The sequence below is a fragment of the Morone saxatilis genome, unplaced genomic scaffold, assembly GCF_004916995.1.
Source record: "Morone saxatilis isolate NCDOM2014 unplaced genomic scaffold, NCSU_SB_2.0 Contig10, whole genome shotgun sequence".
Classification (NCBI taxonomy): Eukaryota; Metazoa; Chordata; class Actinopteri; family Moronidae; genus Morone; species Morone saxatilis.
The window spans coordinates 10,251,379-10,266,438 of record NW_023339652.1 but is presented as its reverse complement, the minus strand read 5'-3'; the positions used below and the strand labels follow the sequence as shown (position 1 = coordinate 10,266,438).

The 15,060-nt window shown below is 39.2% G+C and overlaps 1 protein-coding gene across 1 annotated transcript in view; it reads left to right on the top strand.

Annotated features, from left to right (window-relative positions):
* The window catches only part of grm8a (glutamate receptor, metabotropic 8a), a 62,397-nt gene that overhangs the window by 13,890 nt on the left and 33,447 nt on the right, over window positions 1–15,060 (top strand). Inside the window, exon 3 of the mRNA XM_035680822.1 lies at window positions 5,402–5,602. Coding sequence (XP_035536715.1) covers window positions 5,402–5,602 — 201 coding nt within the window. The remainder of the gene's footprint in view (window positions 1–5,401; window positions 5,603–15,060) is intronic.

The window sequence follows — 15,060 nt, the reverse complement described above, 5'->3', positions numbered from 1 at the left end:
TTAATCAGCATTATGCAAGGAAAACGCAATCCCTGCCTTGGAGACAGTTAAACGGCTGGTGCTGTTTGAGTGGTGCTAACTGGGAACACACTACTGTCTCTGTTTCCTGGGATTGCGCAGGGTGTGGTAACCGGAGCAAGGGTGTGTGTTGTGTGTTGGGTTGTGTGTGTGTGGTGTGTGTGTGTGTGTGTTGTGTCACCCCTTGCTCCGGTTACAACACCTGACGCAATCCCAGGAAACAGAGACAGTAGTGTGTTCCCAGTTAGCACCACTCATAACAGCACCAGCCGTTTAACTGTCTCAAGGCAGGGATTGCGTTTTCTTGCAATATGCTGATTAATGATGCATCATGTCGTTTCACATCTCATAAGAACAGCAGAGAGAAATTCTCATTATCTCATGATACGTTGATCTATGGCTCAGAGTACAACACTTTAGTTGTACTTTTGTACCTACTCTCTGAATGGAAGTGTGCACAAATGCTGAGTGCAAACAAATGTGCGTGCATACCGTTACATCATGAGAAGTTGGTGGCTTGTTCAGAAAGATGAGCGCTATGCATTGGCTTGATGTAATGAGGTCACAAATCTGGTTACAAATAATGACTGCAATCAGCAATCTGATATTTGTGGGTCAGTTTTAAAAGGTCAAGACAAACTCTTCTATCAATATTCTTCTACTGACACCCTTACTCTGAATCCATTTGGAAAGCAGCTGTGCCCTTTTCAGTTCTCTCTTTGCAAAAAGATAATTTTTAGTACTTCAGTGTAACTTTGAGGTTCCCTTAATTGGCCATCTAATTTCTAGTGTGTCTTTTCAAGTTGTCCATTGAAACTACTGCAGCTTGTAACCTTCATTAGCACAGCATTAACAAAACATTGTTAATTGAATCCTCTCCTTCTGTGACAAGATGTTGAAACGTTAAATCAATAGCTACATTTCAAAATATCACCAGAAAAGCAGCAGTTACACCAGATATTACGATAGATAATATAGAGAAATGGTGTTACTGATGATGAAAATCAAAATGTAATATGTTTGGATACAGCCGGCTAGAACTATAGGCTGGTCCACGACAGCCCTTGCATATCTGAATGGAATGAGTGGATATACTGGCAATTCTGAGTGGATGATACTGTGCTCAACTGGTTTTCACAGTCAAATAAAAGTATCAAAATGTAATAAAAATGTGGGAAACCTCTTTCAGCATAATAAACTTCTCTCCTGTCCATTCATAACCTCAGTATGCTCCAAATACTCATATTTTGGCCAAATAAAGATTAAATACACCACTTTTAAATGAAGAAATAAAGGCTGTTTTGTCTATTCCTGAGACTGTATATAAATGATTCAGAATGGTTTGTTCTCAAACACAAATATATATTGTATTTCTGGTTTGTGTGGCACAAATTACCAATCCCGTGGCATGAAGTGTGCTGTATTAACATTTAAGTAGTTGTAAAGATTGCACAGTGCTCTGATGCACTGGGAGTAATGCAGCAGATGATGAAAATAAGGTGTGTTTGTGTCCAAGAGCATGTTTTGACGATAAGCCATATGTCCATAAGCACATTAAAGTCAATTGGCTTTCCTGTGTGAGCCTTCATATTAAAAGTTAAAGAGACCCAAAGGTAACCAGACTTCGGGCAAAACAACGGTTATCGTGCAAAAGATGTTTATAGAATGCATCGTTATAGATTTTACTTTCAATTGTCACACCAGGCACATCCAAAGCCAAACACAAATCTTTTCCATTTTCAGTGCGAAAATAACCACTCAAAAGTCAAATCCCTTATTGTCAGACTATATGCAAAGAGAAACCTGTTTAACTATATAATGAAATTCTAAGGTTTACCATCCATACAAATGTACTATATTTAAGAGTATCCTATCACCAGGCTCAAAAGCAAAGTTTCATTGCCCTCTGATTAAAAGTTTCCAGCCTGTTTCACCTGTGTGTTATACTGCACCTGTAACCACACACAACAGTGATGTCACTGAGTCCAGCAGTACATATGTACATCACAGCAACAAGGTGAGAAGATTGCCCTAGAACTGCTCCTGTGACATCCCTCCAGTGCAGCCAGTGTGTGTCAAGTGGCTTATTGCCAAAGATTGTACTCTTTTAGTTTGTGGGAATGGTTTCCAGGTTGTTCCTTTCTGCTGCAAAGACCATAGGAGCTCAAGCTTCTAGAGAGATCGAATGTCACGCAAAAGTCTTCATTGCTTCATTTCCCCCAACATCTTGCTTGCAGCGAAAGGGAAATGTAAGGAAATTAAAGGAATTTCTCTCAGAGAGGGATAAATGGCAGACAAATATGTTTAAATACTTTAATCCACGCAGAGCACAATTCAATTATTTCTGCCTATAGCTTAGATGGTAGATCTGTACTCTTTTAATTGGTGCTCTGTATAGATTAAAGTACTGGAACACATCCGAGTGTCGACTCCCATAAACTCTTTGTTTAATGTTAAATCTACATTCATTGTATCAGGCGGAGGTTCCTCGGAGATTTGTGACAAGAGCAGTAAATTGACTCCCAATTGGATCCATCAAGGCAGTTAGCCAGTCAGTTAGTTGCATTAGCTTCACCTTGTTGCACTTCTCTATTGGTTTTTGTTTCCACCAGACACAGCGGTTGGTCCAGTATAGTATTCACCTCACCCTGCTGCACAGAGGGTTTTTGTGTGGGCTAAGTAGCATCAATCACATTACTGAGGCTGTTACCAGAGTAACCTCAGGGCACGACAAGACTTTTAAACCTCTAAAAAACTTTGAGGCCTCTGGCGGAAGTATTGTTTGTTTTTAGAGAGAAAAAAATAGCAATGCCTTACATTTCAGAAGAAAAAAAGATTATTTTACACTATACAATTTGCTTTTGACTGTTGTTGACAAAATAAAGACAGTTCAATATAGCAAAATATAGCAACAATTTGGCTGAGGTTATAAAACTGGGCTAGTGACCAGAATTTTAGAAGCTAATGAGAAAAGCTCTCCCTCCTCTCAGCGACTATTGAGGTGTGAATGTGTGTAATTATGAATACCGAGCAGGTTGTTGGCAAAAAGGCGCATGCTTTCGCTGGATAAATAAAGACTACTGTCATTTGTGCAGCTGGTCTTTCTAATGAAATGTCAAATTAAAGGCAGTGATACACCAACTCTGACGAGCAACAAGTTGCCTGGCGCTAGGAAACAACTCAATAGGTTTTTGACCCTCAGTCTCCCATCCCATATGCATTTTGTCCAAACCCCGACCTGCTCGATCGCCATTCTCAATGTGCTCATGAAATCAATACTGTATTAGCTCAATACAAGCAGCTACAGAAGCTACAGCCATTAATGGGCATTTTAACAAAAAGAAGATTTTAATCTTTCCATGGGCTGGAAAGAGTTGGCCCAGAAGAATGTGTTTTTTACTGGGCACCAACATGAGGAAGAGCATGCAAACATGAATGAGAAACGGGGTGCTGCAGCTGAATAAGTGCTGTGGTAACCCCTTTTACAGAGACAGAGATCCCGTCATACAGGATGTTGCATCTGACGGAAGACAGTAAAGTGAGCTTGTGAGGCTGAATAAAAGTTCACCATTGAGAGAGAGAGTTGTACCTCAGCAAGCTTGATCTTTCTCTGACGCACATACACACACATTTTATGTCTGTCTTTTCTCTCTCCTCACACACACACATCTCACTTCTAGGTACTGTCCTGTTATCTGGGGGATTGAGTTCCATTTTTAGGCCAGCATAGTGATCAGCTGCCTGGTTGGACCACATGGCACAGACACACAATGCTGACTAACTGCCTACTGAGCCTCACACACACATGCACATACACACAAACCGCTACCACCAACAACAAACATGCTAGAAATACAATACAGACATGCATACAAAACACCCCGACAGCTTTCTATAACTGTGGATTGGATTTCATTCTCAGGACCCCATTAATTCCTTATGGATTCTCATATTGATTGAGGGGCCTCTGGTCTTGTTAACTCAACTCAGCCCAGACAGGGTTTTGATTCAGTTTGTGTTGCCTGAAGGTGACTGCTACTTGTAAGAAATGGGTGAATAAAGACAAGGGGAAAAGGCAGCAGGGAGGGGAGCGAGACAGAAGAGAGGGGAGGGAGAAAGGGAATGTGAGAAAATGACAGACAGAGGCAGTGGAGAGGAGAAAGAGATGAAAAGGGTGAACAAGATGGAGACAGAAGGATAGATAAACAAGCAACAACAACAACAAAAACATATATCAGAGGAAGGAAACAGTTAAAGATGTATAGGGAGGAAAAATATATAATGAATTTCCTATAGTAACTGTAACCTTTTTGATAAACATCTGATGATGAATCTCATCATCAATTACTAATTTCCATCTTAATGCATCAAAGAGGTTTTATTTTCACTCTGTTCTTTTTTTCATTAGCTCATTATGCTAATGAGTCGTTACATAAACCCCTCTCACTGAGTTACAACTAGGAGGGTATTTGCGTCTGTGTGTGTGCATGTATGTGTCAGACAAAGGGTTGGGGTCTATGTGCGTATGTTTATATGTGAACTGCGCACGCACACAAGCTCCAAGGCCACGTGTAAATATACATTTGTTTCATCGACGAATGGTTAACTTAAACGTTAATTTGCAGAAATAAATTAGGCTGCAGTAATAGGAAAAGCCACATAGCTTTAGATAAGGGACTAAACACAAGACAGACACACTAGAGACTGTCTTAATGTTAGAGTGTTACTGTGGCATAAAATAATCCTCAACACATAGCCACGTGAGGTGGTTCAGAAAGAGGACGGAGTATATTTTGTCTTCTCTGAACATTTTCTTGCCTTTCCCTCGTACAAGAAAATGCCATTATCAGAGGTTCAGAAGATGTAAAGAAGGAACATGTTGTTCTTTCTTCTGTAACTCTGCTACCAGGGCGAGAATGGACTGAGAGGAGTTATTTGTCATTGTAAGGCTGAGTGCCCTGCTACCTGTCTGATGGTCAACGTGTCTTGCACAAGTTCTTTTTCTCTCTTTTATCTCTCTTTTTCTCTCTCTTCACTCCCTTTAAGGTTTTCTCTTTGCTTCACCCCAGTTTTTCTTTTTCCTTTTTTTATTTTACCTGTTGGCTCCCTTTCATCTCTTCTTTCACCTATTCCTCAACCACCTACATTCTTTTACTTAGGTCTCTATCTGTCGTATGTGTCTCCTTTTCTCTCTATTATACACTTTTTTTTTTTCTTCCATTGCTTCATTGCTTACATTCTAGACCTTTTTATTATATACACAGCACTAGAACATATTGTAGCTGGACTGTGTTGGCTGTCCTGGGTGGAATTCCCTACCCTGATTGCGACTTCAAATTGGCCTTTCCCCATTCCCCTCTAACCACTTGTCTTCTTTTCTCAGGTTTAGAAAAAGTTGGTCGTGATTCCAGTTACGAACAAGAGGGCAAGGTTCAGTTTGTGATGGATGCGGTGTACGCCATGGCCCATGCCCTGCACCGCATGCACCGGGAGCTCTGCTATGGATACCCTGGCCTCTGCCCGCGCATGGCCAACATCGACGGCAAAGAGCTGCTCAGCCACATTCGTGCTGTCAACTTCAATGGTGAGTCATACACTGGTTTTTGGTGGATAGATTCCAACAACTCATTTCAATCATGAAAGGTACTGTGGACACATGTGTATGCATACACACACACAGTTAACATATCCTGAAGGAAAATCTTCTTCCCAGTATCTTACACCAGACATCAGTCCTTCCACACTAATGGACAATACAGTAGTGAACAATTAGGCTGTAAAATGTCAGCTTATTTCTTCAGAACAACAGTTTAAAAATGACAAATTAGAACCTTCAAATGCTTAGACATTGTACAGTAATCCTGCAGTGTTGACTAATTTAGTTCATACTTTAACAATGCTAAGCCCATCTCCTCGTCTAATTTGTCTTATCCTGATAACAAAACATGTCATGTTGCGTTTCACCTTCATAATTAACTTAAGCTCACTGCTTTCCCCAAACACATTATCTGCTTATATTTTGCTTTTTTTGATGGTTATTTGGTCTTGTATCACTTTGAACCTGTAGAGCTCAATCTTTCATTTCCCCTCTCTCTCCATGACTTCCTCCACCGCTAACAAATTTAAGTGGGTGAAAAACATTTACTCATTTCCTTCTAAATAATATCAGACACCTCATTTGAATATTCTCTTATTAATACCCCCCCCCCATGTGCCTGTACCTGCTTTTCATTTCCTGTGTTCCCCTGTCAAGTATTGTGTGGAATACATATGGGTTAGATAGTAAGAAAGCAAGAGATAGAGGAAGGCTGTCTTATTGTGAGGATTACAGGAATGTTTGTCTGATTCTAGGTACGATTGAAATTGCACAAATGTGTCTATGCGGGAATGTGTGCAATATACGTGTCAGTGTTTCCTCTGCTATCTCTGTCTGTCAGCGCTTGTAGTGTCAGAAACCAATTCATGGGCAGCCACTGATTGCTCTTTCATACTGCAACAGCAGGTTTGTGCTCGCGTGTGTTTCTCTGTTATTGCTGGCCTAGAGGGCAGAAATCATCCCATAACCACAAGGTCACAAACTTTATACCCCAATGAATCACTGAACCTTTCTCACTTACTGAAAGTTGCCTTACACGAAATGTACCGCAACTGTCCCTGGCAGTATTTCAAGAGAACATAAAAAACTAGATTAGATAGAGATAAAATGATATGGGAATAGTGGTTTGATGTTGAAGTTATCAAAGAGGCGTTTGAATCTGTCATTGCAAATGTTTCATATGCCCATGACACATTCAGATGGCTCTACAGAAAGTTTGAGATAAAAGCATCGCCTACAATAAAGACCTGATTTTTGTAATGCCTGTGTAGCTGCTTGTCATTTTTAGTGTCCGTCTGCGTCACATATCCACAAATTCCACATCTCAATATATGTATAATTTACTGATCAAAGACATGAAAGTCTTAAAATAACTAAGGTATGAATAAATAATAGTACTGTCCCCACACAACTCCCCTCCAGTATCTGAGAATGACTGAAGAATATATGAGTTAGAGGCATGAATGTGTCACATTTGCAGATCATTTAAATAAAACAAATCAAGTTTGCCTAAATATGGGAAAAAAAATTGAAGTGAAGAGAAGGAGGCAATATATTTGCCAGTCTGCGCAAGGGATGGTGGGAATTAAACACAAGTAGTCTGAAAATATGCTGCTTCATTACACCAATATGTAGTATTTTATTCCCATATTTCCTCTTCACTCATGTCTTACAAAAAAATGGACTGTTTCTGGTTCATGCTCATCGAACATCAGTTACAAGTATGTCTGGAAACACATATTTTCATTTTTCTGAATCTTTTGTTAATGTCTACGAACAAGATTTTGAAATCACATGGGTCTCTTCTGGATCTTTTCCCATATGGTTATTCGGCTTGTCTTTGATTTCTGGAAACACTAAAAAAAGTTGTGGCTTTGAGGTTTTGTTCATGTCATAAGTTTATTTGTTTGCATAGTGATAAAACACAGATGTGAAATAAAATCCACAAAGAGCAAATTTTGCAGCAGAAACATAGCAGGGGGTTTAATATCTACATCATTTTCCTTTTTCACTACAGAGCTTTGGCATGATAAATTACAGCAAATAATAAAACCTAGGTGGCTTGGCAAATTTAAGCTATCATTAAACAATCTTGTACATTATTGGCACCTTTACGTCATCTTTCTAATGGCAGATATCAAAGTTCAGATGAAATACCTTCTAAAGTCTTCTAAGAAACCTTATCTTAGGTACATTTTTTTCTATTTCACTATATTCCATTTGATGTTTTAAAGGCCTCTGTGCTGTATTTGTCTAGGGGCAGAAGAAGAGTGATGAGGTTTGTTGGGTGGCTCTTTGTTGTTGTAGTTACTCTTATCTAAGTTGTTTACATTGACAGAAACCTGCAAGATTTAAAGCTTTTAAGCCAGCTACTTGGTGTGTGTTTATGTGTAAATGCCGGGGTATATTTGTGCTTCCCAATTAAAAGTAGTTTTGTTATTGATCCGTTTAGAGTTGACGTGACACTGATAACGCTGAAGAAGAAAAGGGGGCAAAGATGGAGGCAGCTCTGTGTGTGTGTGTTTGTGGCATATAAAGGGAGAGAATAGGCTTAAGTTGCTGGAGCATGGACTCTGTTCCCTCAGCTCTTTCTGGATCCATACAAATTCACCTTTGGAGCAGCTGAATGAGGGAACAAGACAGAGTTGGAGGGAGGGGGATGATTTCAAGTTGTTACGGCAGTGATTGTTATCCTGTTGGATCTCTACCAAGGCAACTTAACTTATAAAGTGAAGCTGAACAGACAAGGGTGGCAGGAAAGGAAGAGGGGGATACAAGGAGATAATCAGGAAGTAACTGGATATTCTCTTCTTCATGTAACATAGTTTATATTCATTGATGTAGCGCATTGTGTAAGGTTACGACTAAGTAAACTACTAAAAAAACATCATTTGTAATTAGGGTGGCCTCCATACAGTGTTTGTGTTGAATAAATCCAGAGGTTTTTGCATTTATAGTTGGAATATTTTACAGAAAAATATATGCAATGAAAAAACATATTTGAATATTTATAATGACTTGCCATCTTCCCATTGTTACAAACAGTATATCTTCATACACAACACATTCTTACCTATTTCCACTCACGTATTTGAATTACCCCAGAAACACCACACACAGACACACAAACAAGCAGAGGCTGGTGCATTGCAGAGCAAGTGGGACAAATAATAAGGAAACAAACCCCGGAGCAGCACCATGCTGTCCAGCTTTTATTTGTCTGCGACTTTATTGCAAGCCAAACACACACATTCATGCACATAGAAAACTTGCAGAAACACACACATACCAAGGCTCTTATGAGTAATGGAATGCAAAATTTAAACAAAACAGAAATGGAACCTTCGCTAATCCCTGTACACCTCAGTTATTCTTGCTACATCTGTCAAGCTTTCTATTCTCACACTGCACATACGCAGTTTACAGTGATAACAGTAGCAGATTTAACATCCAAATATGCAGTAAGTTATGAAACACTAGGTCTTTGATTCCACAGAGAAGTAAACAAAAGGAGGCTTCTTATTCGTAGCTGGCCGTGGATTTTCACAGCTGAAATGATGAGCCAAATGGCCAGCAGCTACCCTGTCTGGTGAAATCAAATCTGTGCGAGAATCTGAACTGCCCAAATCTACCTAGCATTGTCATTAAAGATAGAAAGAGCTCCAGTCAACGGACTATAACATCATGCTGTAGTGGGCAGAGCAATCATCACTCAGAGATGAAAAGATGTGATACTGCCTATTGAATCTGGAATGTCTACATGATTAATACCCACCTTCAAACAAAATCAAAATGCTCAGATATTATATTTTTTATAGACTTAGATAAAACTAATCTGAAATAGTTTCAAAAACAAAAACTACTCCAAAAAGATAAGAAACAAAATAGATATTGCCAATAGCTGAAAATGGAAAATAAAATGAAACCCTGAATGTAAAGTAGAAAGTAAAACAACTGTGATACATGCACTAAACAAAACAGTTTCATCAATGTATGTGTTCAGTGTCGCTGATTACGTAGAGTTTGTTTGCTAGAATGTACCTCTCTGTTTGCTCACTTCTTGTCCAGAATAGCAATTCAGTCTGGGAGTATGCAGTATAACAGATTCGGATACTGTTCTTGCCGAACCAACACACACACACCCGCTGCCGTTGCCCACACAGACTAATTTGGCCTATTCACATTCTCCTGGCTTTGTTAGTTGTAAGTACGTCTCAAAGTGGCTTTTCAAATAGAGCCGTAGCTAATGATTCTTGCTCTGTCTCTCTCTTTTTCTCACTTGTTGCTGTACTATCCTTTTCTGTTTCTTTATTTCCCTGTCATGTCTCTGTCCTTCAGTTTTCTGCCTCGGTCTCTCTATTGTCTCCTTTTCACCACCCCTGTCTTTCTTCTTAGCTTCCTGTCAGTCTCAGTCGCTCTTGCGTTCTCATCCTCTCTCCCATCACTCCTACCTTTCTATAGGCATTGACTCATCAACTGAAGGCTATAGTTAGCACGTTTTCTTAAGCATTTTTATTTTTTTTCTGTTTTTCCTAATCTTTTTTAGGTTTTAAGTAGATTATCACATTTTAATTTGTGGAAAGAACTTAAACCCAACCCAAATTTCTCACTGGAATTTTTAAAGCACCTTACACAACCTCTTCCAGATGTTAAACACTAAGTATATTTAAATTTAAAATACATTTTAGATCTTTTAGAGTAGCTTAGTGTTGGACAGACACTGTGGTTTGACACAACAATGTTTACATTGTGTTTTGACAAGTTAAAGTTTAAGTCCCCCTACATACAAGTCCTCAATAGAAGGCAATACAGCACGATACTTAACTAAAACTGCCATTAGAGTGAAAAACCACACGGATTTAACAGCTCAGACCACTTCTTTCTGTGCTTCCTTGCCTGTTCTTCGGCTGATGAAATTGCAGGTAACTGTTGTTTCCTTAAAAAATTAAGGTGCCATATGTTTAAACGTTACTTTCTTAAAGCACCCACAGTCGAGGGCACTTTGAGGAACAGAAACTTTATATATAGAGTACGTCTCCGGCTTTATGGACTATGCTCTCCAACAAATGACAGCTGCCTTCTGTGAGTATATGTTTTTGTGTTTGTCATGCGAGAAAACTCACTCACTGTGATGGTATCGCTGCCAGGTTATATATCTCCTGCCGGGAGACAAGATGGACATCGCCATGGGAACCGACTTGCACTAATTAGAGCGGCTTGACTTTGAGATGATGAACTCTATACCCAGCTGTACCTTGGGGGAAGATAGAGAAGTATGGAGCGGTTGGGGCAATGAGAAAAGAATGAGGGATTCGTGGGACTAACCAGTTGGGGGATGATGAAGTTCACTCACACATAATGACCTCCGAGAGACAGAGAAAGGAGGACAGCTCTGGAGGAGAAACTTGCTTGAACATGATGAACCTGACCAGACATTAATGATCTTGAAGAGAGAAAGGAGATTGACAAGACAGAAGGGGGTTATACGAGTGGAGAGTCTACCTAAACATAATGACCTGGGAGGGAAGAACATATGAAGAAGAGACAAGGGAAAGAGAAAGAGAGCCAGAGGACGTTGATGGAGAACAAAGATGGACAGCTGGCTGGGAAAATTCAAAAGCTTGTTGGCAGAAGAGACAAGTGCAAAAGACAATAAAACAGGGTGTGTTAGGGTAGAAAGATGGAAGAAAGATGAGCTTTGCCTGGCTAATAACAGCTTTGGAAAGAAGGAAACAGATGAGTAGAAAGAGTCATGTACAGTTTCTCCATTTGGCAAGGAAAAGGAAATGGAGAAAAAGGCAGGGCAGACTAAAAGTAAAAAATGGGGCCATGCAATACTTGACTATCTGAGTAAAATTATCTACTAAAGAAAGGGAAGAGAGATGGTGATAGACAGAGGAGATGTGCTGACTGGGATATATCAAACTTTGCCAAGGCAGGATGACCTTGAGAAGCAAGAAACTTGGAGAAAACAATGAGAAGGAAGATTTTTATATTATATAGAGTATTACTTTAGAAAGAAAGGGATGGGAGGGAGACACACTTTAACTTAACACATCCATCTTGAAGAAAAGATAGCAGAGGAGACAAGCAAATAGAGAAATAAATGGTAAAAACAGTAGGCGTAGGAACTCTAAGATGCTTAACTTTCTTGGGTCAGGCCAACCTTGGAAAGGGAGAAGATGGAGAGAGAAAGAATGTCTGTCTGAGTTTCATCCAAAACTTCATGCAAGAGGAAGGAGATTTCTGATTAATGATAAACATAGGTCATGTCCAAAATAAAGTAGTTAGATTTCTTCACTTTTTGATTTTCAGCCATTGTTTTTGACAACTGAAGTGGTAAATTTTGTAAAATGCTGGTCTTATGCTGTAGTTTGGGTGTGATACTTTTTTCAAAAATGGATGCAATTGTTGTGATAAATGTTGCACAATAATAATGTCCTTTCACTTTCTAACCATGCTTAAAAGCCAACTTTAAGTTGCTGTTAAATCTCTTACTTTGTGTTAAATAGAGCCAATCACACAATGTAGGTATTGAGTGTACAGGTATGAAATAGGTATTTGATCAATATTTTTTCTGTTGTTGGGCTGCTGACAGAGGAGAAACATTAGTCATAGCACTTATGTTGTGTGATTGGCTCTATTGAAACAAAAGGTAAGTGATCTAGTCCTGGCTGTAGAACCAGTGGTGTCTGAGTGACTCAGCCACACAGAATGGCCAACCAAGTAGGCAATTAGCTGAGGGCTACAGCTGTAGACTGAAGCAGTCATAGGAATGTGTATCTTTACTATAATGGCGTCTTGAAACAAAACATAACATAAATTTAACAGAATACTTAAAAATAGGCTTCAACAGAAAATGAGTTGACTATTAACTATTTTAGTAATTATTTGATCATTTTAGTGTGTTTTTGACATTTGCTGGTTTTAGATTCCAGAACTGACAATCTTTGGAGTTTGGACTGTTATTTGAATAAAACAAGGCGATTATGTCTCCTTTTTTTACATTTCATACACAAAACGTTGAGAAAATAATTAATCAACAATGAAAATAATCATTCGATGCATGGGAGAGGTATTCACCATATACATTATTTTGTGCAGATCTTTCTTATGTTCGTGTCATATTCTGTCACTCTGTCGCACAGACAGGAACATAACTCCTCAGACTCACACATAATCTCCTACTTAATACCTGCTGCTCACTTACAAGCAGCAGGTAGTAAGTAGCAGATTATTGACATAATGTCCAACCTTGTACAGGTGGTATCACCTTGCTTATCCCGGTAGCACTTCATTAGTGAACTTTGTACGAGGAGCATTTCCCATCCACTGCAAGCTGCAGCTGTATATTCATATATACTTTAAATGTGGTGGGGGAGTGACAGTCTGACAGCCCAAACAGTTGCATTATAATGGCAGAAAGTCAGAACATATACTGTCAATATACTGAACTGCTGACTGACAGCTAATTTTTGAGTGCCTATACAGCCTGTATTTCTCGATATAGTGTTTTCTATTGCTCTGGTCTTCTTCTCATTATCTTCTGAGTCTTATATATTACCTCTTGCCACTGCAATTGGCTAATTTCTGCAAGGGGATCATTCGGTGAATGTAATTTTAGATAAGAAAACAGAATAAGAATAGGCAAATATCAAAGCAAATGAATAAAGTACACAGGTAGACGTGTATCCACACAGACACAAAACAACCTAGAATTAAGTTTGAATTGAGTTTGAGGAAATGAGAGGCAGGAATAATTATTTGTTATAGCATATCCTAAGACACCACTAAAGCCCATATCTTTGCAGCTTTTTATATATAAATATATTTTTTTTTTCCGTCAGGAATGTGTTGTTGGCGGAGATTAGATTTAACCGGATAAAATGTGAGTCTGTCAACTGTAGAGACAGAAAAATACAAGCACACCTAATCTGCTGACAGACAGCAATGTGCAGGTAAAGACACAAATTTGCTATGCCATTAAATACTGTACTGTTAGGATGGATGGATGGAGGTAGGGACAACGGGAAAGGTAAAACAGGACATGGTACTGACGGATGAATAATGAACAGTGGAGGATTATGGATATATCAATTTATATAGCTGCTGTTAAAAAACATGCTAGTAGACCTGGATTACATGTGTGCTTAGTTACACATATAGTTACTTAATATAGTTCTGGGTTGCTACATATGACTAAAACTAATGTAATATCATTATCAGTACTATTCAGGCTCTCTCCCTCACCCTTTTTCTCCTCTTTTCCTTAGCCGAGTTTGGTAATGTAACTGTGTTTCTCGTTTTGTTTATTTCTCTTCTCCTCTAGCTTTCATTCTCTCTAAATTGTATTTCTCTCCCCCGTTCAGGCTGTTTTGTCTCTTTTGATCAACTTAATAGTGGCCCTCTCCCTCTGTTTTTATGGCTTTTTTTTTTTACTCCTCTCTCTTTCCCATTTTCTCTGAGACTGCAGTGAATGTAGATCATGACACAGATGGTGGCTCCTTAAATTAGTTTTCTGTAATTACTAGTGATTGCCATACAAAGCTTTCTTCTGCTGTGTGCGCGCATGTGTTTTATGCATAAGTTTGTGTGTCTGTGTAAAGTGTGTTTTGTCTCTTTTTACCCTTTCTCGACAATCTTCCCTTTGTTCTGCCCCTCCCTCTCTCCATCTTAATCTCACTTTCACTATTTAGACAAAGTGTTTCATTCTTATTCACGGTGAGAACCATTTAGATCTGGATCCTCTTCAAACATGCATTGTTTCTTTTGCCTGTTCTATTATCTGCTCTGTTTCTCTCAGACAAACTATCTCCTTTCCGGCTTTATTTATTTATTTTTTTCTGCTCAGACAAGGCATGCTGATAACAGAGAGGCTGAGAGGGATGGATAGACAGGGGGAGGAGGGAAAGTTGGAGCACTTTGGTAATGCGGGGAGGAGAAAGAGAGGAGAAAACGTGTCATTTTTTTGAGATAGAGACCGGTGGGATGCAGCGAAGCTAGGAAGTAAAGAAGGAGAGGAGGGCATGGAGAGGCAAAAGATGCTTTGAACAGGAGAGGAGAGGAAGGAAAAACAGCTGCTGTGGAAGGAGGGAGGGTTTGGCCGTAAGGATGGTTTAACTGCAAGCAGTGAAAACTGGCTCAGAAAACACTACAAACAGACTGCAAAAAAGTCCATTTATGTGATAGAAAATTCAGAGAGGAGGAGAAAAGAGTGCAGAAAAAAAACAATGAGGACTAACCAGCTTCTTACCTACTCCACTGTACTGTGAAAATGTCTATATTTTTGTGGAAAGAGTTCAGGCTTCATTACTTTTCTTCTGTCATTTCTTATTCTCTTTTTTGTGTTTCTTTCACTGTCCGCTTGTGTCTGTTTCTGTCCCCCTATTACACATATGGGAGCCTGTTGGCAAAAACTCAGAACACAGGCATAGTCTCACACACAC